This window comes from Vidua chalybeata, chromosome 3, assembly GCF_026979565.1.
Source record: "Vidua chalybeata isolate OUT-0048 chromosome 3, bVidCha1 merged haplotype, whole genome shotgun sequence".
Lineage (NCBI taxonomy): Eukaryota > Metazoa > Chordata > Aves > Passeriformes > Viduidae > Vidua > Vidua chalybeata.
The window spans coordinates 48,370,499-48,396,439 of NC_071532.1; the positions used below are offsets into that span (position 1 = coordinate 48,370,499).

At 38.7% G+C, this 25,941-nt stretch overlaps 1 protein-coding gene across 1 annotated transcript in view; it reads left to right on the forward strand.

The window, feature by feature from the left end:
• The first annotated feature begins 4,509 nt into the window (after positions 1-4,509).
• The window catches only part of EPM2A (EPM2A glucan phosphatase, laforin), a 39,232-nt gene continuing 17,800 nt past the window's right edge, over positions 4,510-25,941 (forward strand). The window contains exons 1-2 of the mRNA XM_053939304.1: positions 4,510-6,334; positions 18,006-18,180. Of these exons, the coding sequence (XP_053795279.1) occupies positions 6,073-6,334; positions 18,006-18,180 (437 nt within the window). The 5' untranslated portion in view covers positions 4,510-6,072. The remainder of the gene's footprint in view (positions 6,335-18,005; positions 18,181-25,941) is intronic.

Below are 25,941 nucleotides of genomic sequence, written 5' to 3' on the forward strand. Positions count from 1 at the left end.
TCTAAGAAAAAGGCTTTGTTTTTACTTTTTAATATAAATGAAAAAATAAATTGATTGGTAGGGTCAGTCACCAGTAAGTTTGATTTGTTGTACTATGTGGAGCATATAATAACCACTGAGAATTGTATACTTAAATGAATAATCATTTCTGTTCCCTTTTGTGATATAGGTCCATGGCTTCAAGGATAATATCCTTCAGTTTGCTTAATTTTTTAAAAAACAAGTAAAGGGAAACCTTTACCGTTCCAAACAGCTTTTGTTCCAAAGCTGTTTAATCATTATGCAGTAAAATGCACAGTAACTTAATAGTAACTGAAGTAATTAGTAACTTACCTAAAATCTAGTCAGACTTGTTAGCAAGACTTCAATTTTTTAGGCTGTTTATTAAATTCCAATCAGTTTTGGAGCTAGATGCCTATTGCTTAAGCACATATGGAGAAGGAAGTTCTCTTGTCAAACTTCCTTTCCCATGGTTGCTTTTCTCACCTTTTACTCCACATCTAATGCTGTGTGTGACTTCCTGAAATGTTGCTGGTCAAACATAAAACAATTGCAATTAAAAGGTCTGCATAATGAAAAGTAAGCAATTAAAGTTTTCTTAAAATGGCCCCAGGAACTTTCTATCAATCAGTAATTTGCTGGGGATCCCAAGAACACTGAAACCCTGCACAGGTACAGAGGGTGCACTATACTGGAGCGCAGTTATTAGGATCTGTGAGCATTGGCTTTTGAAAGTGGAAGGATTATTTAAGTCTCCCCAGAAAAAAGGCAGGCACATTCTTCTACTTAAAACTTAATGTCATATTTTAGCACATAAGTTTTGGGTCAGATTGCATTCTCCTAACTAATGAAATAAAATTTTGCTATTCCATACAGTCAAGTATTTGCTTTTACACTGTCTTGTTTCCAAACAGCCAAAACACTTTTTTCCCTTAAGTAGGCATTTTAATTAGAAACCTGATAGAACATTGGTGGTAACAGGCTGGTATCAAAAATGAAGCTTACAATGAGTTAATATTGTAATGATTACTGCTACATACTGTTTTTCACTCAAGAAGCTCCAGGTACTTTGATCTCCAAGTAAACACTTGGCCTCTCTCATCCCTTTGTGCCAGGCAGAAAAGCCATGTTCCTGCTAGGGCTACCAGAACTTTGGGCTGGTTTGGGTCACAGCATCCCAGTGCAAATGCACCACAGATGACGTGGAGCATCCCTCCAAAAACTGTGTAGCTCATTCTGGGCAGGAAAAGAGCCATGTGCTGGACTAGTCTGCAATATTCGCTCATTTCTGGACATTGGTGAGGCTGATAGGACATCCTAAAAGGGCCTCATGCTGAAATATGTTGGGACTTTTTCCAGCTCCTAAGGCATATGAGGCTGGGGAGGATGCAGACAGCTTAACTGGATGTTGAAAAAAGAAACCTACCAGATCAGTTATTCCTGTATGTATTTCTGTAGTGTTTACTGTAATGTTATTGCATATTTATACTGCCAAGTTACTTCTAAAACCAACAAACGTTTTAAAAAATATGCTACACAAACCCCCATGCAAAAGTGGAAACCATCTCCTTTAGTGTCCTATCTATTGTTGCAAAATAATTTTCCAAAACAATTCCTGAAATGGTCAGTCCTGACAGAACTTCTGTAGCTTAGTCTGCATAAAAGGTTGCTCCTAGCAATAAGCAGCTAAAATGGTTCATGCAGTTATCAGTGCTCTGACACAGCTCAAAACTAAAAATTATGGATAGCATATCTGTTAACTTATCTGTTAACAAGTTCTTTAATTCTTAGTCTTTCTTCAGTCTATAAAGGTATTTCTTAGCTGCTGTATCATTAAATTAGAAGTATTGGTGAGAGCAGTAGGTCATAGTTCTATCAGAATTGATATGAGAGGAACAGTTAGAATTCAATTAGAAGGTCTGCGTCTGTAGATTGATTAGTTTAGAATAATCAACTTTTACTTAAACCAGTAGTCTTAAATTATTTGCACTAGAATAGGGTGTCTTCTATATTTAGCTCAATCTCTTTGAAGAAATACAGGCTGTCTAAATTTTTCAGCAATGAACATTTTACCCAAATCATTAATACATCTAAATCAGCTTATCACATAATATAAATGTTTGCCTTTTTACAAGCAAGACTGCGTACCATGTGCTCCCTTTCTCTTTTCTATAATTAGCAGAAATATTTGGGAATTGCAATAACACTTTCTCTGTATCTTTACAAGAAAGAAAATGACCTAAAAAGGGAAGAAAGGCAAGTCTAGGAAGGAGCTCTGCTAATCTAAACATCATCCACAACTTGCAATCAGGGATACTCCCTCCCTTCTCCAACCAAATATTTCTGTATTTGTGTTTAGTTTCTGTTATTCAAACTCTCTCTCTTCACTACAGATTTCCCTACTTGGAAATATTATCATCTTAGATCACTGTACAGCAATAACAGATAAAGCTGTTCCAAGCTGCAACTGGGCTATGGGGTAAAAGTTTGGAATCACTAAAGAACATGTATACTGCAGACACAGGCTACCCCAATGTGGAACTATTAAGTTCAACTGTCATTTTAGTAGTGTTCACATTGATCAGATAACTGTGTGCTGTCCCTATACCTAGTACACACTTTTCAGATAAGAAAATGGTGAAGAAAAATATGACTTTCCACTTGGAAAGCTGAATTTTGAACTGGTGTATACTGTCAAACTTCTTAACTACTGTCTTCACTAAAATTTGAGCCAGCAATACTTTGCACAATTTTCTTGGCATGAAACAAATGGTTTAAAACTCTTGGGTTCACAAAAATACCATGACAATTTTATCTCTGCAAGAGACACCATAAGAAATTAGACTTCTGCAGAATGTTAGAACTGTGATTCTGCAAAAGTTTAGTGCACAGCAAGTGAAAATGCCTTTAAAGATGTTTTACATGTCTGCAAATAAAATCACATTTCTGGACATTCAGACTTCTCCCTAGAATCCTTTCAGATACAGCCATTAGGCAGAAACCTGAAGGCATAACTAATGGTTGGTTGATGTTAAGTTGTTACATGGCCTCGGTGAGTCCTCCTGTGAGATTCCCACCACCTGCACAAATTTTGGATAATAAACCAGCTAATTAGCTAGAAATTACATAAGGCTACTACGTATCAGTACAATTTAGGTGAAATCCACAAAGCAAGTGATTCTTGCAGAAACTGTGATCTCTCAAATCCCTTCTTGCACACTAATGCTGTGTAAAAATACAGTCTTTTTTTTCATACAATTCTTCCCTTTTTGCCAGTTAGAAACAACGTTAGCAAATGCCTGGGATGGTAGCAGAAACAATAAACTGAAGGCCTTTAAATAAACTTGGCACTAAGCCTCACTGTGTTGTAAGTTCACTGTTCAATTTGAGGTCAATCGAGGCTTCCAGTCAGCAAGTGGCTGCTGTAAGTTAAGTATGCTGAGAGATCCTAAACAGCTGTGAGGGACACAAATGCACAGCATTTATTATTGCAATGCAGACAGACCACTAAGATGGCAACTTGTTCCCACAGGAATCAACAATTGACAGTAGTTTTTGTGACAGTTAAAAACAACTTGACTATTAGGGGTTTGCCCCTTTGTGCCAGAGCTTTTTGATGGGAACTGTAAGGCTTGCCAAGTTGGAATGAAGACTTACTATAGTGGAAAAAAAAAAATAAAGGAAATAGTCATGTTTAATTTGTGGTTGTAAAAGATGACTGGATTATCGTGAAAGCTTTTAGGTTTCAGAATAGTGTTGAGGACTGTAGTGGAAGAGCACTGGCCAGGCAGTACTAGAATAACAGGTCATTTTGGCAAAGGAAACTATTGTTAATTCCTTAAGAGGCTTAGGGTGACACTTGAAACTAAATTTAGGGTTATGGCAGTGGCTCAACTGTGGAAGTACTTCATCAACTCCTTCAATCCCAAATACTAACAATAAGTGGAACTCCTCCCCACCTCCCTTGCCTTTACTCCAGCTGAAATTCCAGTTTGGAAGATGACAAATCATAGACCATGCAAATCTAACGGGGGAAAAAAAACATACATTTGCCTTTGTTTCTTGACCTTAAAACCAAACCTTACAGTACCTTTAGCCCCTCAGTCTCAGATCTAATGCTAATAAATTTTATCCTGTCTACAGCCCCCATTCAGCCTGCAATTTCACCAATATAAACTGCTCTTCTGTTCCCAGAACAGCAGCCATATACTATGGCCATGGGATAGTATACCCAGCCATGGGATGTCCCAAGCCAATCTACATTTCTAGTTTTTATCTCAGTCTTGCAGGATCCATCAGTAGATCCAGTTTTTCAGCCCTTCCTGTTGATCTCTCAACCTCACCCTTATCTGCACTAGGGCTTTTGAGGAAACCTCAGCAAATCAAGCTGGCCACTTTCTGTCACCTTTAACCTTAATCTAACACACAATATTGAGTGGCACAAAATGGATTAAGTCAGATCCTGGAGAAGAAATGGACTAAATTATTTTTAAAGATACTACTTGGCACATCTACAGAACATTTTTTTGTTGTTCCTCAAGGCTTACAGGAATAAGATGAGATATTTACAGGCATAAAGCAGTTCAGATTTGTCCAAAGATGGATGTTGCTGGTCTCCCTTTTCACTGGGGCTTAGAGAACAGCCAGGAACTAAACTGTCAATCAGATGCCCTATTGGATCCTGCAGCCTTTAAGCTGAGACTGTGACTGGAATGAGCAGAAGCATATGGTTTTATGTAGACACAATATGCTGGTTTTAGGACTCCTGTCATGCTTGAGCTTTAGGATAAAACCCCAAAATTGTTACATTGTCTTGTCTGTGCTGCTAAAATGAAGGTGTATGGTAAAGAGTTAGATATTTGAAAGACAATTACGAGACAGGGTATGGGTAGCTCGACTGTAAGGTTGAGAAAAAAAAGAAAAAAAAATATACTGCACTGTTCCACAAAAGCAGTAGTGCTACAGTAAAGCCAGCAGAAATGGAGGACAGCGAGAATTTCATTTGCTTTGGTTATGTCTGGAAAAGTGGTGGAATATCACACAAGTTCAATGAGTATCAGTGAAAACTGGCTAAAGCACTCTTAAAAATAAATTTGGCAGCACATACACTTCAGTGTCATCACCCCTGAATAAAGGAAACAAACAGCCATCTCTTGAGGCAGGATTTCTTTTGACTCATTGAAAGGCCTTCAGCCTGTTCCCAGAACTTGACCTAAATAAAGTTACCACTCCTCTGTTTCTGTCCTTAAAAGCTTCTGAAATGGGTGTATTCAAGTAAGGACCGCCCATTAAATGGTCGGATTGCATCCTCTTCCTCAGTCTTTTTAAGTCCTGAGTATTGCTACACGTAGGAGTTGCCAAATTTTCCCCTTCTGGCTGCAAACAGAACTCGTGCAGCAAATTCCAGATTTCTTTTAAAAGCTTTCTAACCTCCCTCAGCATTTCACATTTCTTTTCTCACCACGACTGGCTGGCTGTCAGCGGGGAAGACATAAACATCATGAACACTACAGCGTTATTTGCAGCCAGTCCTTGTTTGTAGCTGCAAGTATGGCAATTTTCAATGATGTTTTTGCTGCGCTAAATTAAGCCTGGGCTTTTGGGAGTAATTGCAATGGCTTCCTTTAATGCAGCAATAATCCTTGTTAAACACCATACGTGCCGCGTAGCTTTTGGCAACCAGGACAGCCAGTGTTTAGCTGCGGAGGGGATTTTCCATCCCTACTTTAGGAGGCGATCGAGGGTCGGTGTTGTTTGAACTTCCAGCCGCTACTTTCGGAAGGGAAGTTCCCTTGGCTACGTGCGCGCGGCAGCCGAGCGCCCGAAAAAACCGCACCGGGACCAGCCCCGACCGAAGGAGCCACCGCTCGGGCTCCGCAAGGGGCAGGGGCGGTGTCCGGTGCAGGGGCAGCGTCGGGGACACGGGCGGTGTCCGGGGCAGGGGCGGTGTCCGACCCCCAACCCCGGCGGAAGGGCGGGCCCGGGCGGCCTCCCAGCGGTAGCTCCGCTGCCGGCCGTGCTGCAGCAATAGCAGAGCTCCTCATTAAACCCCATTCTTTGTGCAGCAGTAAAATGCTGTTCCGCTTCGGCGTGGTGCTGCCCGCCCGGGTGACGGAGGGCGGCGCGGAGCTGCTGGTGGCCGGGTCGCGGCCGGAGCTGGGCGAGTGGGACCCGCGGCGCGCCGTGCCCATGAGGCGGGCGCGGCCGAGCGCCCCGCTGCCCGCCCAGGAGCCCGCGCTGTGGCTGGCGGAGGTGGCGCTGCCGGACGAGGACGCCGCCAGCCCCTTCTGGTACAAGTTCCTGCGGCGGGAGGGCGGCCACTTTCTCTGGGAAGGTAACGGAGGGGACCCCCTCGCCGTCCCTCACACGCCTGGCGCTGCCCGGCCGCAAGGACGCGGCCGCCCGCCGGCCCTGGCGGGAGGGGCGGTGCGAGCTCTCCTGAGCAATGGCTCTGGCCGCTGTCCGCCGCGGCAGCCCCGCCCGCTTCCTGCCGCGGCCGGCAGGCTGTCCCGGTCGGCCGGGCCGTGCCTGAGCCGGAGCTGCCGATGCCCCGGCACGGCGGTGGCCGGAGCTGTGCTTGCAGGTAGAGCCGCCCAGGCTGTCGTGGCGTGACGTGAGTTCTCGCAAACAAAAATGTTTTTTGACTCTGTGATAGAGGCGGGTGAATGCAGAAGGAGGTTGTCTTTCTAGGTTGGTAAAAGTTATTTGAAACAGTTTCATTTTTCCCTCCTTACTTTAGGCATCCATTGTCATGATGTTTTGTTTTGTTTCTTTTCTTTCCCCAGAAGTGAAGAATTTAGGATCTCCTAGTATGCATTATGGTTGTTACTTTATTTCGCTAAGGTGAAATGTCATGATGGCATTTTCAGGCTGGCAAATGTTGCTATTTTGATTTCTTAAAGAAAAACACAGGGAGAAGTTCAGTTGCGGCTTTTCCAGTCCTCCTGCTGTTTCAGTAGTACTTCCACCGTGTTTTCCTCCTGCTATGTGTTTTCCAATGTTGAATAACGCTGGCCAGTTTCCATGTGCTGTTCTAGTATATTGAAATATCTTAAATCCAAGAGAACACTCAGACAATCGTCTGCTGAGTCAAATAAAACTCTAAATATACCTCCTGTAACTGAGGAATGATCTGACCTAGTGAAAGGAAGACAGATCACTTGGTAATTTTTGAGGGTATTTTTTTAACTCATAGCATAATAATCCATGTACCAAAATAACACATTGTAGAGCAGTTGCTCTTCACCCTGTTTTAAGAATACATACCACACTTCTGAACTGCCTTTCTGTCATGTAGACTAAAACATGCATGTTGTCATAACTGTTGCATTTGTTTTGACTTTGCGTTAATGCTACATTCACAGAAGTTTACATCATAAAGGACTATGTACATCGTACCATAGTAATTGTTTTGTTTAGCAGCTAAAACAAATAGTATATTCTGCCTGTTTTAACCATGTTTTTCTTTTCCAGAATTGCAGGAAAAGTGAATTTATGGAATAAAAATCTTTACATCTGTCCAAGGAAGCAGAATTGGGTCTCTTTGAAGGTGCCAAGTTGTACATAATATGACAGTGATACTGGTATATAAAGCAGTCCTCATGATACAGATTCTAGAAATAACAGTAGAATTAGAAATAATTAGAATTTCATAGAAATAATAGAGAATAATTACAGAGAATCAGCAATTTTAAGGTTGATGGTTTGGAAGTAGTGGTAGCTCAAATTGTTGTCTATTCCAGGGAGCACGTTTAGGAAATGTAGTCAGAGTAATAAACATACTTTGTTTTGGCAGATTTGCAGTTTTAGGATTAACCTGGCTGGCATTTTGTTCTTGTCATTGTGAATGCTCAGGAGTTTGAGCTCAGTGCTTAGCAGGAATGATAGAAAGCAAGTGCGCATATCCTCTAAATGCAGAAGAATTTTTTAATTAGTCATTAATATCAACAGTTTTTTCCTCAATTGATATTTACAGGAAAGCACAAATTTGCTTACACCTTGAAATTTATTGTTCTTGCTGTATTGCATGAAGGGAGCCTAGGGATGTTTTCTTATCCAATAACTGAGCAATCTTGCCGTTCTTTTTAATCTGTTTTAATGTTTTTTGGTTTTTGGGGTTTTTTTCAACTGTTGATCAATGAAAATTTGGCTGTCATCTGTTTATTCTTATAAAAATCACAACTTGAAAAGACAACTCTCTTCTTAAAGAAAAGAACAGGTGTTTTTTTTGTGCTAAACAAATGCTGTGCATTGTCTCTTTAGTATCCTGCATGTTTAGAATTAAAATGGGCTTTGGGAAACACTTAGCACTTGCAGAACATCTGCAGTTTTGAAGACATGTTTGTGACGGATAGAGGAAAGTGCAGAATGATACTTGCTCTAAGTTTATGAATTGAGGCATCCATCTGTAACCAGAGAGACTGTAGTCCATGGAGGTCAGTCTAGTTATGGATGTCAGATGTTTACATATATTGGATGTTGAAATCACATGCTGTTTTTAAGAAAATTACTTCAGCTTTTTTTACTAAGACACGTATGTGTGTGAGAATTCCACTGGCAGTGCATATTGTTTTTATGATAGTACGATACCTGCTGTATCATGTATTTTGAGTACAAATTTCAGCCATTCCAATACAGTGGGGAAGACTGAAAGGTAAAAGTGAGGGTAGTTATTTATGTGGGCTACAAGAGCCAAAGTCACAGGCCAGTGTTCTATGGCTTCTGGTAGGAAGCTTTCCGGCAAGGCTTGGCCTGTGCAAGATTCACTGTGTTGTTGCATGTAGCTTGAGGGAACAAGTTCCCCTCCCTAGGAGGATGAGGTGGGAGGTGAGACTCCCCTGTGCCCCTGAAGGATCAGATACTTTCTCCTGCTGTCCCAGGGAGATGTTGCTGGTCTGCACGCAGGACCTGTCACTTAAAGCCATTGAGTGTTTCTGGCTCGGGTCACGTGAGCTGTGTGGGGTTTCTTCAGGGTTGGTACTTGCTTACCTACTGTGAAAGCTGCAGCTTGCTATCCAGGAGGGTTTGTGATATGCTAAGGTATCTGTGGAAACAGGTTGCTTATGCTGAGCTTTAAAATCTGGGAATAGGTTCGAAAAAAAGCTAAATCAATTTATGTACCTTTTTCTCCCCCAGCTGCAGCTGTGTCTGTCTGTGTACTTTGTTTTTGATGTTGATTCTTGAAAACTGGACTTAACATCTCTCAGCTTGGAAACTAAAACTATTTTGTGCCTGCTGTCAAAACCAAATAAATACAAGATGAAACTTATGCTTGAGTTTGTTTTTCTGAGTTTATGATGGAAGAGTCTTCTGTGCCTTTATCCCCTTACTTTCATCTAAATAAACTGTAGGTACTAATAAAGAAACATGCTGCATAAAAGGACAGGGAATTTGCTAGAGGTATGCCCCAAACTGTATTTTGAGATGATGGAATACAATCTGCTGACACTTTGTATTTTTGGGAAGGGGAAAAATAAATTATATAAAAAACCTACGTAAGCTTGTAGTACATACACAAGCTTGTATTGTAAAATATTGGCCCTCTGATGCCCAGAGAAACTGTGGATGCCCCTGCATTGAAGTGTTGAAGGCCAGGTTGAATGGGGCCCTGAGCAACCTGGTCTACTGAAACGTGTCTCTGCCTGGGGAGCTGGATGATCTTTAAGGCCCCTTCCAACCCAAACCATTTTATTATTCTGTGGTTTTCATGTAGCTCTTTATTTAGATGGTGTAGATGAAGCTTGCCAGATACAGTATCACCAGTGAAAGCTCCAAAGTACGGTCAGCCTATATTCTAGTAATTTGTTCAGGTGAGCAGAGCCTTAATCCTTCCAAAAAAACTCCATCTTTAGTTTTGGGTAGGGAGGAGGAGAGAAAAGGAGATGTCTTGTTTACCATACAAAACAAATGATACAATACAGAGCAATTTAGAAAAAATTATGTTACTCCGCCTGCGGTATGTTGGCCTTCCAACATTTCCAGTTCACACTTCCGTGAGCCTATTTGTATAAACCAAAAGATTGGTTCATTTATGGAATAATAAAGGTTTTCACATCACTGTAATACAACCAGTGAAAATATCAGAAATAAATTCTAGTCATAGGTGTCAAGGGTTGAGCACCTGATTAGTTGAAAACGTCGGTGATAGTTAAGCACATTAAAATTTCACTTTTAAAGTGTGTTGAAACTTAAAGCAATCTGACTTTTTGTCTCAGCTCTTTGAATGAAAAAGGTGTAATTTCTTCATTAAAAGGAGGGGATTCTTCTGAGGCTGTATGAGAAGGTAAGATTTAGTTGCCATTTGCAATGGAGAGATTGTAATGGAATGAAAAATACTTGGGGCTAAGCCTTAGCAGGATATGCAAAATAAAAAATAAAAAAATTGAGGCGATTCTGAGAAGTATGGTTGGATACAATGTTAATTTCTGTAACTGAGATCCATGGGTTTTTTCCTTTTTTTTCCTCCAAAGCTAATCTACAGATCCCCAAAATAGGTAGCAGTCCCCTGATTAAAACCAACCAAACAAAACTAAATCAAACAAAAAAAAACCCAGCGAACCCTGAAGAGTTACATTTCTTCATGGCTCTTTTAATGCAGATGTTTCATGTAGTGCTCTTCCCACTGGGTGGTGCCATATTCCCTGTGTATAGCCAGTGCCTGCCTAGCGTCTTGCAGCTACTTGCATGTTTCATTAGTATTTAGTGTAATCTGTTATGCTCTTGAAAATAATCCAGAATTTTACTTATTTTCCCAAATCCCAGTTCTGAAGTAGGTGGTGACTAGAAATGAACATAAAGCACAAGTTGTGTGATAGTTGAATAATTGTGCATCATAGGCATTTTGTTCCTGGAAAGCTGTTGTCTGGACAGCACTAGATACCTTAACACCTTTCAGATGTGACAAAACTTAACGAGTGGATAACTTTGAATTCTTCAACCCAATACTTCTTTAAGGAATGAAAAAAAAGCTTTGGTTACAATGTGCAATAATAGCTCATTGTGTTTTGTTCTTCAACCCCCTCAAGTCTTATACATAGCATGCATTTTGGTTCAATTAAATGGCATCAAGATTCTCATTACTTTCTATCTGCTTATCAGCATTAGCCAGCTTATACTGAGCTGACAACCAGACATCAGTAAGACAATGTAGAATGGCCATGTGAAACTGCAAAATTACAAGAATAAAAGTAAACACATATACTTGCATTCTTCTGTGTTTGGCAGACATGGATCTTTTCCTACCCACAGAGATAATCAGAGGCCAGTTCTGATTTCTGTGTGAGCCTAATTAAAGTCTTTGTGGTTATAATGGCAAATTTACAATGAATGCATTGTTTATGCAAATCCTATATTTACCATTTTCCCTGTCCCTCACTTCCAAGTGGTGGTAGCGTTCAATAGGGCTCAACAACTTATTTTGAATGGCAGGAAACACTGAAAAGTGATAAGTAACTGGGATGATACTTTGGTCAAAGTATTGCCATGGTTGCTATTTTGATGTAGCTCATTTCCTGGCTATTCTTCTGGTATGGTAGAAAATAGCCATCAGTAGTAGACAGTACAGTAAACAGTGTCAAAGCAAATGGGAAGATTGATATTAGATTATACATTTTGTTGCTATTAACCATTATTCTCTCATCTGTATTTCCTGTAGTGTTATTTCTACCATCTGTCAGAAAAGAAACTGTCTTATAAATGAGGAAAACTTCCTTTTAGATGCTTTTCTCTGACTTCATCATTAAACCAGGCATTTGATTAAAATCTCTTCATACAATAGAAGCACCCACTGAAAAACACCTGGGCCTGAGCAGACCTACAGAGAGAAATAAAATACGTTTTTGAAAGTTGCCTCTGAAAATTCTTATTTTCTTATATCTGATTAAAAAAAGAAAAAGAAAAAAAAAAGCCGTGGTGATGAACAGCATTAAGTGTTAAGAATGGCTTTCTTGTAAACCATTTAGTTTTAATTCAGGCATAATTTCAAAATGTAATTCCATCAAATAATTTTCTTAGGATATATAAATAGACTAAAATGTCTTAAATTCTGCCTGGATTTTAATAGAATTAGAACTTGTTTCCATGGTTCTGTGTAGCAGCTCTACCAAAAAGGAAGTTGAAACAGTCTGCTTTAATCTGGTAGAATACAAACATGTGGTGTATGATGCACATGGTTTTCTTCTTTTTGGGTATCTCTTCTTGGCTTGCAAATGCAAGGAAACATTTCTGAAAATCAGACCAGTTAAGAAGGAGTTACTTAACTAGGTATGGCAAATTAAACATTTTGTCTTACATTAATACTAGGTATTTAAGTAATACAATAAATTCATCTGCCACTTACAGAATCTAAGGGGAAGATGGTTTGCTGACAGCAGAAAAAAGTAGCATTAAAAATCAAAGCATGCTTTTCTCAGGCATATGGGTAAGGCTTCATACATGGCATACAGAATTGGAGCTATTTGTCAGAGCTGTTAAAACAAAGGGCTGCTACTGAGGACTTTGCTGAGACTTGAGGAAGGTGGGACTCCAGAGCCTGTGGCAGACTCAAACTCTCAAAAACTTGACCTTGCTCAGTTTCAAAGAGAGGAATTCAGCCCCCTCCACCTCTGTTTTTTTAGCAATCAGTAGCAATTCAGTCTTGGCAAAATTGAGACAGATCCTATTTCAAAACATCAGAGATTGAATTTTGTTACAGGCAGCAGGGGGACTTTTCTAACAGAATCTGGTGTGAAGGGTAAGTAAATTTGGATATTGTGAGTGTACTGAAGGAAGTTCAGTTAGAGTGATGTGTGATAACAAGACTGTGCAGTAGCACATTCAGATAACTGAAAATTGTATCCAAAATATGACTTGAGACTTCTTCATTGTTATTTTGGTATAAAAGGTAAGGAAGCTAGTAAAAAGTTATTCTTTTAAATATTTTTGAGATTTTTTTTTGTACGTTTTCTTTACTTTCTGTTCTACTACTATTTTTTTTTTTTTTTTGTAAAATATCTTTTATTCCTTGATGCCTTCCTGTTTATCTACCCCCAGAGTGCTTATAATATTAAACTCTTTCAGGGGAATTTCTAAGCATGAATTTAAGATACTCATTTTCCTTGTTAAAGGACCTCATTTGATACAAATGGAATGACTTAAAATATTTAGACATAGTTAAAATTTTGAATTGACACTTAAAGTGTGCTGGTTCATGCAAAATTATGACAAAGATTATAGGAGTTAGTCTGTCCTCCTACTGATTTGTGAGTAGGTGATCTGAAAATTGCCTGGTTGCTTGTGGTTTGGGTGGGTTAGTTAGTTAATGTGTTTCAGGTTGTCTAAGTAGCCCTGTGGTTTTTAAAGAGGTAGAAATGGACTGAGAAACACCCTCACCTTACTGGGGTTTGGAAGTTGCATATCTGTGTTTTAGGGTCAGGCTAAGGCAGGGATGAAATACCCAGCACCTTTATGTTTGCTGTTGTGCCCTGTAGTTCCTGCATACCTTCCCTTATACAACACAGAACAGAAAAAAATAAAACTTGGAGCAAGGTGTGCAACAAGCTGGTAACTGGGAAAGCAGTGGTTGAGCAGAGCCTTTGCTGCAAAGAGCTCTGCAGAGACAGCGGGAGAGGCAATCTTATTTTTTTCATTTATTGATGTGCTTTTTGTTCACCACTCTTAATGGTGATAAGAAATTTCATTGACCCATATTTTGTTTATCTTTTAAGATCAAGCTGGTAATTTCTTCACTTTAACTCTTCTGTGCAATCTGTGTGCAGTTATTTTCTGTGTCAAGATAAGTCTGTGCTGTTGGCAGACTTTGAATTATACTTCTTTCATGCCTGCAGTACGCCTGTAATAAAATAGTAACTGCAGGTTTTTGTGTTTCGTGGTTGTGCCTCATTAGATTGAATTTCAGAATATCCTCTTCTAGTCTCTGCTTACCTTTTTCAGTCCTAGATCTTTGCACATCTTGTATCACTTCATATATCTGCTTCTGGTTTTCACAGAATCACAGAATTAATCAGCTTGCAAGGGACCACAGTGGGTCATCTGGTCCAACTTCTCTGCTCAAGGAGGATCAAAACCAAAGTTTTCCTCTGCTTCATTCTGGTCTCCTTTCATTCTGGTCTCCTCCTTTTACCAGCACCATTTATCAGTTATATGGAGATCTTTGGTTTTATTCTTTTGTTTAGTTATTTGTACAGCCACTTCTTATGCTCCTTTGATCATCCTTCATATGCATTAAAGAAGGAGCCATAAATTGCAGCCATGCAGATTTTGAAAGAGCCCTCTGTGAGGCTTGAGCTGTAAGTGGGGCTACTTTGTTGCTGTGCTCTCCAGCAATTCCCTAAGTCAGTAGATTCTGCGCAAAACCATCTGCAGTACAGAGCAACCGGTGCAAAAGCAATTAAAAACTTTATAATTTAATGCCTAGAAACTTATTTTAATCTTTCTCTTCCAGATAAGCATTTTGCTGTGAAGACTCACAAAGATGAGTTTTAAATTTTAAAAAAATGGACCTTATTAAAGGAAATAAAATGCTATCCTAGAACCTATATGTAGGACCTGTATATTCTAATAAACTCTTCCAGAATGCTTTTCTTCTTTACTTAGGAAAGCAAATATGACCAATTAATGGGAAGATCAGTACTATTCAAATACTTAATGTATCCCTTTTTATGGTTGGATTTTCAGATGATTGTGTATTTGCTTCCCAATTATAAATAATTAAACCTGTGTTTTGCCACTTGGAATATGAATAAAAACAAGATGAAGAAAAATAATGATATAGAAATGGGTTTAGCTGTAAAACCATGTGTTTGCTGTTGTGTGAGCCCTTTCTCAAAGGACATTTGTGTTTACTTTCCTTTTCTTCAAAGATGAACAGGTGAATGTTGTCTTATGGCATCCAAAATATGGCGTATTTCCTGAGACAGATTGTGCTAGCAGAAGCATGATGTTGACTGAGAAAATAATTTTTTTCTCATTTTGAAACTTCCTTGTTAAATGCATATTGTGAAGCAAACTGTGGTGAGAAGCACTTGTGTAATTGTGTGGATATTACCTGGGTAGTGAAACCTGATCATTTTTGGAAATTGCAGATTTTCATAATTCCCTTAAGAAGTATAGTGAATTCAGCTTTCTGAACACAGTCATAGTGAACACTTTGATCATACTGTTCCCTAAATTAGTATTTATTGAAGACAGTAGCACTCTTTCCTTCCTGTATGAAGCTATATTGTGTGTGAATATGTATGTACATGTTGAAAATATGTTGATGTACATTCTGCTGCACAGATGTCTTATTTCAGTAGGAAAGCTGTTTAATTCATAGATCAGTATCTAACATAAGGAGTAGTAAAGAACTAGGCAATTCTCATAAAATATGAGTGTAATCTGCTATTGTTTACCTGATTATTAAAGGCAAACCAGAACCATGCCTTTTGAAATTCAGGTCTGACTGTAGGCCACAGTGGGAAGGCTGAGGCTCAGTGGTGCACAAAAATCAACAGCAATAAATATTCATTACAGAAGACAGTGTTTCAGAATGAGATTTGACCAAAACTGTTTGAGGGAACAAATAAAATAAACATCTCATGCCAACTTACACTTAGCCCTGTTTCCATATGTGGTTTTAGGCTATTTAAGGGAATTAATGATGCTGAAGGTGGTAAGGTTATAAGGCATGGAGGTTGCAGGACTTAAGAAGGCAGAGAGAAGGAGGAAGGTCATAGAGAAGGAAGGAAGGCAAAAAAGGGACAAGAATTGAAGCTGGAGAAGGAGAAGGATGATGAACTGTAAAACTGGCAGGTGGCAGAAGTGCACGCTCCTCAAGCAGCAGAAATTGGAAATGGAGCAATAGGAAGCACATGGTGGGTACTTGTGTACAAGGAAGCACAGGGCTGGGAGTAGCAAAAAAAGCCAGAGATCCTGAGAACATGGTTCAAAATTGCCATGGTACAGTGAGGGCTGGCAACTCCCCGGGGACTGCAGGGACACCCCATGGGACTGGCAGGCAGGAGCAGGCAGCTAGGGGCATGAGGGCAGTCCCAGCCCCAAGCATCAGGCATCTCCCTGGGGACAGGGAGGCTGGGACATGACATGGGCCTGTGGGCATGTGGTGGTCAGGATCAGACACAGCCTCATGATGGCAGGACATGGCCATGGTGATGTGCATTGCTACAAACTGTTGTTGGACAGTAGAATAGGGAAGTCAAGATGTGGTGTTTGTGGCTGTATTTTGCTGAATGCATGAAGTCATTAATTAAATGTCATAAACATACAAAGATTTTGTTACATTGTTGTATTTGTTGATGTATGCTGTTGTCTTCTTGTATTGTTTAAAAATGGTAAGAATATGTAAACAATTATAAATGTGAGATAAAAATATAGTGGTGTGATTTGTAGCTTCTGAAACTGCATTGATCTTGTTTACCTTATTTATAATCAAAATAATCAAAACCTGTGTGATGCATAATTGCTCAGCAATGTGAAAAAGACAATAGTTTTCTGCCTCATATTTTATTTTTCATTTTGATAAATAATAATATTTCAAAATTATGATAAAATGGCCTGCATGTCATCTGGAAATAAGGAGATGGTTTGAGCTTTCCTCTTAAATGTTATTCTTGCTCTCTAATCATTGCATTAATACATCTCCCAAAACGCTCTTGCTCTAGCAAATTTCCCTAACTGTAGTGATTGAACACTGGTCATGCATTTACGTGCAGTGGGAAATTGAAGATATTCCTTTGGGCATAATTTTTCTCAGAAATATTTTAACATCATTAATATGTATAAGTGTAACAGGCTTAAGCAAGCCATAGACTAGGTCACTTCTGATCTGCACGATAATTATTCCTACATGGCAATTAGTATTGCAATAAGTATGTAAAAATGGTGCTGGGGGGAAAATGTACATGTACTGTATTTTTGGAGGCTGGATAACTTTTTGATTGATGATACGACCCATTTCAATTCAAGTTGTTTACTCTGTCATGGTATTAAAAACAGGTTTTCTGACTAAAGCTCACACTATTGCTGTAGGAGAAGAAGGGGTAATAAATATTAGTGGAAAATTGTAAGAAAAAGAATCTTACTTTAAACTAGGCTGTTTAAGGTAGTTGTGGTCATTCACCATTGCAATTGTGACTGTCTCTCTGTGGGTCACTTTGGGCAGCTTCTACTGTGTATGAACAGACTCTCAAAGCCAGACGTGCATTTGAAGACAACAAAGTGAGTGTTTATTGGTCCAAAAACATAAAAGACAGAGATTAATGAACTCCTTGGCTAGATATTCAAATGTGTCTGGTCTGCAACAGGAATCTGATGAGTCTTTGCTGGCCAGGCAGCTGTGAATGAGGTGGAAGAGGGCCACCCTTCTTTCCCCCTTTAAACAAGTCTGCCTTGTTTCTACATTGTTGTCTGCCACCTTCTTTGGGCTTTGATGCCTTTACACATTGATGATTTTCCTCTTGAATCCTTAAGCTGGTAGTTTAAGTTGGTAGCTTTTTTGTGTTTTTACCTTTCTGAGCATGCATGGCTGTCCTCTGAACTTTCTCTGAGGTCTTTTCCATATCTTGGCAACTTCCTTAGAAGTCAGCCTGAGCCAAGGTCAGGCTGCCATGGCATGTCTGAGACACAGCAAGATTGATACCCTAGGGAGAGATCACTGAGCAAGAATCTGAGGTCACATACTATGAGACATAAAATGAGGAACTTAGATGAAATTAATTATTCCTTACATTGTAAGTGATTTAGGAATTTTTAATATTGTGGAGGTTTTAAAATAACCAATATATTAAAATACATTTTAAAAATAATCAACAAAATTTTGTTTTGATGCTGAACATTTGCTTTGTGGCAGTGCTTCTGTTGCCACTATTTCAGTTGTTAATAATGCAGTTTGAAGAAGCAGGAAGAACCACTCCTGGCCTTGAATGCTCAGTTCAAATCTCCCTGCAGTTGTTTTTTTTTTTAAGATTATCCAGATACACAGCCTACAACTGTCCTTTCTTCTGTTCTAGGCAGTGGGCCCCATCATGATCGAAGTTGTGTTTACAACCAGAGCAACATAGTAGATGGAGTTTACTGCCTCCCAATAGCACACTGGATTGAAGTCTCTGGGCATACTGATGAGATGAAACACACAACTGATTTCTATTTTAATATCGCAGGACATCAAGCTATCCATTACTCCAGGTAAAAGAAATGTGCAGAGCTTGGCTGGCATCAAATGTTACAAACAGAAAATCTGAACTGGCATATCTGAAAACTGCATTTGAAGTAAGGAATGTTTGTATGTATGTAACAGTAAACTTTAACAAAGATTCGGCACCTCTTTGCAATTAAATGTCAGTTTAGCAGATCCTAAGTTCAAGGATACCTGTACCCTGTACGGGTCTATTACATTGCATCACATCTGAAAAAGTTTTGTGGCAATTTTTGGGTAGTCATTTTCAAATGCTTATCTATATACCCTTGTAAAATTGCATGTATGTTATGTGTTTGGTTTGGGATGATTTTACTGAAGAACATGTCCTAGGAAACAAAAGTGATATAATCCAGCACCAGAATTTACTGGTGACATGTTGTCGCTCTTGTGTGGCAGCCACTGCAATTAGTGACAGCTGCTTTTGATGACTTCCACTTTCTGGACGTGTATTTAACAAATTACTAAAACTTAAACAAGCCTTAATATGTTTGTATTTCATAGTGTTCACTTGAGTCCACTGTCCCACTGGTGAAGCATCCTGGCTTGAATAAGGAGACAGTAAAGGTTGAGGAGGGCACCCACCCTTTAGGGCTGCAGATGAAGCACAGGCTGTATTTAGAGCAACAGGCTGAGCCCTGGAGGTTAACAAAGTGGCACTGAGGAATTTGGGATGCTGTGTACCTTTTTTCCCCATTTCCATTCCATTGATCCAGCAGGAAGTTTGTGGATTGATAATAGTTGTGTGAATGCTGGCAGTCCTGATATGCCACATGCATTACAGAACAGTTAGTTATCCCAAAGATGTCACCCTGATCTTTTAAGATTTTCTAAAGCCTTCTGAGTTTACATTCTTGTAGCAAACTTTCTCACACAATTTCTGTACATAACTTATTGTTTTTGCATTCCTTTATAGAGGCAGAGAATTTTGATGGACTGGTAGTTTGTCCAGTGTTGTTGGAGAGGTGGCACTTTCACCCTCCAATCCACTGGCACCTTTGGAAAATTATAAATGCTGGAGTCAGCAAATAAACTTGCCTTTTTTACCTTTACAATAGCAGCGGCTCGCATCGTGCTTTCTTGTGTCCTATAGTGACACAAAGTGATATGTATTTTTTTAAGAAATCAAACCACCTTGTACTTTCATTAGGCCCTAGCATTGTTTTGTGTGAATTTCTCCAGATCACTTTATCAGCTACACCAACCTCACCATCGTGTCTCCTCTTTGTGCTCTTTATCTCCACCCTCTCACAGGGTAGGAAGAAGAATTGTCTTTTCCTCATTAGGCTTGCAGTGTGAGAGGGAAAGCTTTCTTCCCCTTGGTATCTTTTGGAATAGCAGGGATTCATAAACACTTTCAGGTACATTGTAGGTATTTGTGGGACCTTTTCCCTGAGACCCCCCCAAGTTATATAGCACGCCTGATAGACTATAGTGTTATGTGGATCTTAAACATCTGTTTCCAATATCCTATCAGAGTAAAGATCTTGTTTATTCCAAAGCACAGGCTTGTCAATTCCAAATAATCTTTGCTTGGCAGAGACATTTTTTTGAGAAAGAACAACAGCTGTCAGAAAGTGAATATCTAAGTACCAAAGGCTAACTTATCTTCCTTTCCAGAGGCAGCAGTGATCCATTTAATGCCACCTTATCTGCATGACTATGTGTTTCAAAGATTAGGTAAAAAGCTGCAGATTCTGCCAGAGGATATTTGCAGAAAATTTCCTGGGCTGTGTAGTCTTTTGCAGATGAGGGTCTTCTCCTTCATTCCCTTCTCGCACATACATACCTTCATTGAAAGGCAACCTTATATGTACATCTTAGTAACTCTTATCTCATTTCTTCGAGCTATATTAAGTAAGTGTATGCTGTAACAGTCCTGTCACATAATTATTTCTAATACTTTGAAGATAAGCAGCCTTAAATGTTTTTTAATTACTAACAGTTGGGGGCAGGTTCACCATTCTGCTGGTTATAATAAAGCAGCCCAAAAATACTTTAGATTTTTTTGTGGTTGTTGTTTGCAGAGCAGCTGAAGTGAGCTGATGAAAATGCCTTTAATTTGCAATGGATTTATTGATTCAGAAAAGTACTATGAAGATTAATCTAATAATTTTTTTTAATACCCCATATACCCCCCCCATATCCCCAAAGCAAAACCAAAACTCAAACAGAAGCAAAAAGCTAGTCCTTCTGCCTGTACAGTTAAATTTCATAGTATGATCAAATAATGGTTTTCCAGCTAACGTTACCTTTTTCCATGCTGTACTAAAGGCAGCAGTGCTGCAGGGAGCATTATGACCACAAATTCTGAGTCCTGTCACCACTTGTAGGATCTTTACAGTGGTGGAGGCTGGAAAGAAGTGATTTATCAATGAAAAATTTTGATGTGAGCTCATCCTCTATGTTACTCCACTTAATAGGGCTGCCATGTGTGAATTAATGAGAAAGGAAGGTTTTACTCTGTCAAAGGAGGTTCCCGCATGAGCCCTGGGACTGATTTTATTTTTCCCTGTAGAATCACAATTAGACACAGTTGCTCTGAGCTTTGTTGCCATCTTGCTTCTTCATAAAACATGAGCTTCTGCTTTATCTGGGCTGCAGCAGGATGAGAAGAGCCTGCCTCTGGCTGGGACCAAAACCAATTTTGCACTATGCTGAGGCTGACAAGAATGCTCTGAGGAATCAGATTTTTCTTATTCAATGTAGATGTATCACTCTTAATTTAGTGAACTTACATTTAAACTTACATTTAGAGAACTCATTTTGTGTTGGCCATTCAGGTGGGAGAGTATATAATGTGGTTTTTAAGCCCAGCAGGATTAGAACTAATTTCATGTAAATATGAAATGGAGCTTTCCCACAGCTAAGAGTCATGACTGATACCTTCATGGCATTAATATTCACTTGGTTTGGAGATGTAATGACACCTTTAACCAAAATCTGATTCAGGAAAAATAATCCAAAACAAAACAATCAGTTTCTTTTTTGTACTAGATAAGATTTTTTTTTTGTACTGCAATAAGATGCCTTCAAATTGCAGGAAAGTTCACTTAGGATGAAGTAATTTTCCAAAGTAAATTTGAGTTATTGTAATCTTTTCTGAGAGAAGATGACTTCAGAAAATTTGTGAATCTGGGCCATATTATCTCTGTTTCAGTTCCATGTGTGAAAGGCAGAAGTTCCTAATTTTTAGATGTAGTATACCTTATTATTTATATAAAAACATATGCATTTCTCAGAAGAAAGGCATTACATAAGAGCAAGAGAGGGAATGATGCCTGAAATTACAAAATACTTAAATAATATGTTGAAGACAATGATGCTTGATGGCAGAATTAGGTGCTATGGAAATGAATATCTCTGATAGAAACAGCCATCTAGTTATTTGTTTCCTATTTCCAGACTGATTTTAGGTGTGTGCTTTTTGTGAGTCATATTTCTTAAATCTGACAAAGAAAAATAATTTTTACATGCCTTGCATGTAGAATGCAGATAAACTAGAATGTGTAAGTGAATTCCTTAGACAACAGCCTCCGTAACAGTGGTATTGTATGGCTGTTAAACTTTTTGGAGGAAAATATACAATTAGGAGTCCACAATCAGGGGAGTCACTACATGAGAGTAGCCATGGGTCCTGACAACAATTTTTTGAGGTACAAGTTTCTTTAGTACCTTTTTTGCATTTTATATATATATATGCCATTAAATACTAATATCTCATGTTCATGTTTTTGGAGTGATTGGGAAGCTGACAAATGTGTTGCTATCATCAGTGGGGTTTTTCCCTAAGACAAAATTAAGGTAATGATAAAATAAAATTTACTCCCATGCTTGGAAATATTATTTTTGTTTCTCAATGGTTGCAAATGAAACACAATTTATGATGTAGTATTTACAAATATTTTGTGGCTTGTTGGTGAGACAGTTTCCTACAACACTGTCAGTAATATAGGTTATAACCTAAGTTAGGTGTTGAGTGGGAATGATCAGGAGAGTCACATAAGATGTGTGTTCCTGCTTTGTAGTAAATGTTAATGTAGATATGTGAGTGAATGAAGAATGATCCAGGGCAAAATGGAGATGCTTCTTGTTTACCTTGTGGAGGTACTAGAGCAATATTTTGCTCATGGAGCACAGAATTTCTTTCTATGGGAAAAATGAGCATTTACTTAATTGATATGCATCTTTAATTAGGTGGCAAACAAGAACTTGGTTGAATATATTTGGTTTGGTATGAAATTAGAATTACCTTTGAAAAAGATACAAGAGAGAGCACTTTTTTTTTTAGTCTTTAAATTCTCTTTTTACTGGTTGTAACTCATTCACAAAATAAAATGCCTTTCTGTTTTAAATATAATTCTTACCTACTTTTTTATTACTAAATTGTAAAAAAGGCTTTTAAGAGTAAGCTGTCACAAAAACCCCCTACAGAGTAGTGACATGTGCTACCGTAATAGAAAGCTGCACTGATATTTTATGCCTACATTATGAATTAGGAGAAGAGGTGATGATGTCTACAGAGATTACCATAATTAACATTAAAAGCTGAGAGCTAACTGTCCCCTGTGCCTAAAGAATGCTTGTGATTGTAGAGAAAAGAATAAGAAATAATGAGCTCTGGAACAAAATTCATTGATTGTGTTCTAGTAAAATAGTCCTGATCAAAAGGACTTAACATCAATAAGAGTTCATCCTTTGATTTCAGTACTTGGGTCTCTAACTGTGAAGTTATGTGGTCATTTTATACATTAAGTAATGAAAATATTCCAAGGCACATTTTTTAATCTGTTTATCCCATAAACTAGGATATCTGACTACTACTTTGAATTGTTTCATTGTACTGAGCTATAGTCTGAAACTAATATAAATTGGAACCATTGTTGTTACCAATGGGAATCACCTTTTATAGAATGGTTCAAAGGTTAATTCTATTTTTTGTCCTTTGTGTCTTCATTTTTTTCTACATCACCCCCAGCTGGAGCCGGGAAATGCTTTTACTAGCCTCTGTTGTGAAGAAAATGGGTTTCAAATCAGTGTAAGAAGTGACATTTAAGCAATTTTTTATTTAAGTTCTTGAAAGTGAAGAGGGAGTGTGAGGCAACAGGAGCAAGAGTGAGAAGACAAATTATGAGGCTAGAATTCTATTTGGTTTTAGTCCTTATTTGTTTTCATGTATTTAATTTGGGTGATCTCTGTATTGGGTAACAAATGCATTTTTCTTCCACATTTGTTGTCCATCCAAACAGAAAGCTTCTCCTTTTGTGAACTCCCCACACTGTGCCCTACACATTAATGGCTAAAACCAGGAAAAATGATTCTATTTTTCCAAGTTTTGTGATCTTGCTTAGGCAGGATGGCACTTAGCTGGGGTAGCCCAAGCCAGGCTACTGCTGAGTTAGCTACAGATCTCAGTCTTGTGAACTGTGAACAGAAATAGGGTTAGGATGTGCCAGCAGTGCAGTCACATGCCATGAAGTCGAATACTGTGGATGAACTAGATGATAGGAACTCTCTTTTCAGTTATTTTGATTTTTTGAGTATTAGCAAATGGCTGCTGCCAGCACAGCTCTGGGTCTCTTGCTGTTACCTACTGCCTGAGCACCCAAAAGGAACTTGACATGGAAACCCTGGACGTCACTCATTTCTAATTGCATTTCTTGTGAGTGCTGGCTAGCAAAGGAAATATACCTTTAGAAAAGGTAATTTTGCCAGAAGAAAAAAAAAAGTCACACAGCTTCTAGATTAAAGATTTTTACATGACTGTCATCAGCATTTGAAGTACCAGTATTACTTCTACCTACAGTGACTGGTCTGTTAAACCTGATGAATCGCTATTAGCTAGCAGGCTGCCAGATTTGTTACCTCCTGCAGTGGCTGAGGGACACAAATTTTTGGCTAGGCTTTGGGATGTAGTTGAAGTAATGTCTGATGAACAGTACACTACCTATGTGAAAAAGCTAAAGGAAATCTTAGCATGGTGTCTGGTTAGTCTTGTGAGTGTTTTATGGAGTTTTTTTTCTGTAGTCTTCTTTACCATCCTGCCATTCATATGTGGTTTTGGCAATGGCTGTTTGAGAATTTTTTATTTAGAAGGATGATTATTCTGGAATGAGTATTTCATTAGTAAAATGGCAGCAAGCAGAGTCTGGCTGTTGATGAGAAGATGAGACCTTTAATCAGTTGGCCAGTAACAGGTAATATTTACTTAAAAACACTGTTGCTCTTTAAAATGGATCTTTTCATAGGTGTGCCTCTGCACAAAAATTATTTCCTTACTTCTTAAGAAAAAGTTACAATTCTGTGTCATTCTGGGAGAAAAAAACAGAAGGAAGATTGGGAACCCTCCATGGAAAAACCTGGAGGAGTAAACGTAGTTCTGTTTTTCTCTGTGGGATATAACAGAAAAATGTTGCTAGTCCGGTAAGTATGAATTTTATGTGGGGTATCACTGTTAGGGAGCAGAAACTATTGTTGCTTCTGATTTCTCTGTGTGTTTTACTGTGTCTCCCTGCCGCTTGTCCATATTTCTTCTGGGGGTTTTCAGCCCTTTTTCCTGCCTCTTTACTCTTTAACATTCAGGCTGTCAGCGAGGGAGTAAAGTTGTCTCCATTGGAAAGCAATTTGCTGGTGTTGCCGGCTGTGAATGAAATTGACTGAGATTGTGAAATCCTGGGCAATTTAGCTCACAGCTGGGATGACAAGGAAGGGGCAGCATCACTCTCTCTCTGAAGATGATGTTCCAGTTTTCTTCCAGATATTTATTTCCTCCTAGCTTTTACATGCATTTATTAGGTGCCAGGTAATTGCTGGCATTTCTTAATGCAGTTTATCCAAAGATAGCAGAACTCTTTCTGAAAAGCAGAGATCGTTTACACATCCTAATTGCTATTTAGCCTACCAGGAGGGAGTAAACTCAGATTTCTGTTTGTTGTTGGAAAAACTTCACTAACACAACTCCATAAGTTACACCTGGTGATCGTGTTGAACCAGGGATGTGTGTTTGCAGAGTAAACTTACTCTGCCTCCCCTTCCAGTGATTTTTTGCAGGCACAGCTCCCAGGGCAGATTGGCCCAGCCAGCCTGAGGCTGACTCTTACAGAAAAAAAGTCTCAGAGCAAGAGAGTTTTTGCTCCCCAAATGTGAAAAGTGATGCCATCAGATGTTTTATTACCACCAGCTGGTTTGGTGTTTACTTACTTGCTCAGTGTATACTATATTTCTGAAAGAGGTGATCTGAAAGTCAAAAAAAATCTGAAATAAACAACTGCATAGTTATTTTAAATGAAATGGGAAAAACATTAAAGATACTTCATTTGAAACAGTAGCAAGCCGTAGCTATTAAGTTATGAATTCTACCTCTATCTTGAATAATTTTTGTAAATGCTGAGAGATAGAAATGCAAGTTTTCATGCTTAAATGCTCTAGATATTTACAAGATAATTAAAAAAATGAACCTCCATATAAAAATATGGAGAATCCTACTTAAAGGATAAAACATTTTTTATTAGAAAGTAAACTGGAATATAGCTCTAGTTCCTTTGAAGCGTGTCTCACAAACATAAATATTTTATTTCTCAAGACTAAATAGAGATTATCCAGTTGTTGCTGTATTTTCCCATATATAATTTTCTCTGTATAAGGAAAAAAAAAGCAACAAAGAAATGAACTGCATTTGTCTTCCCAGGGAACATATTAAGAGGCTGAACTGAAAATATCTTGTTCCCTCCTTTAATGCTTGTACTTTGGGA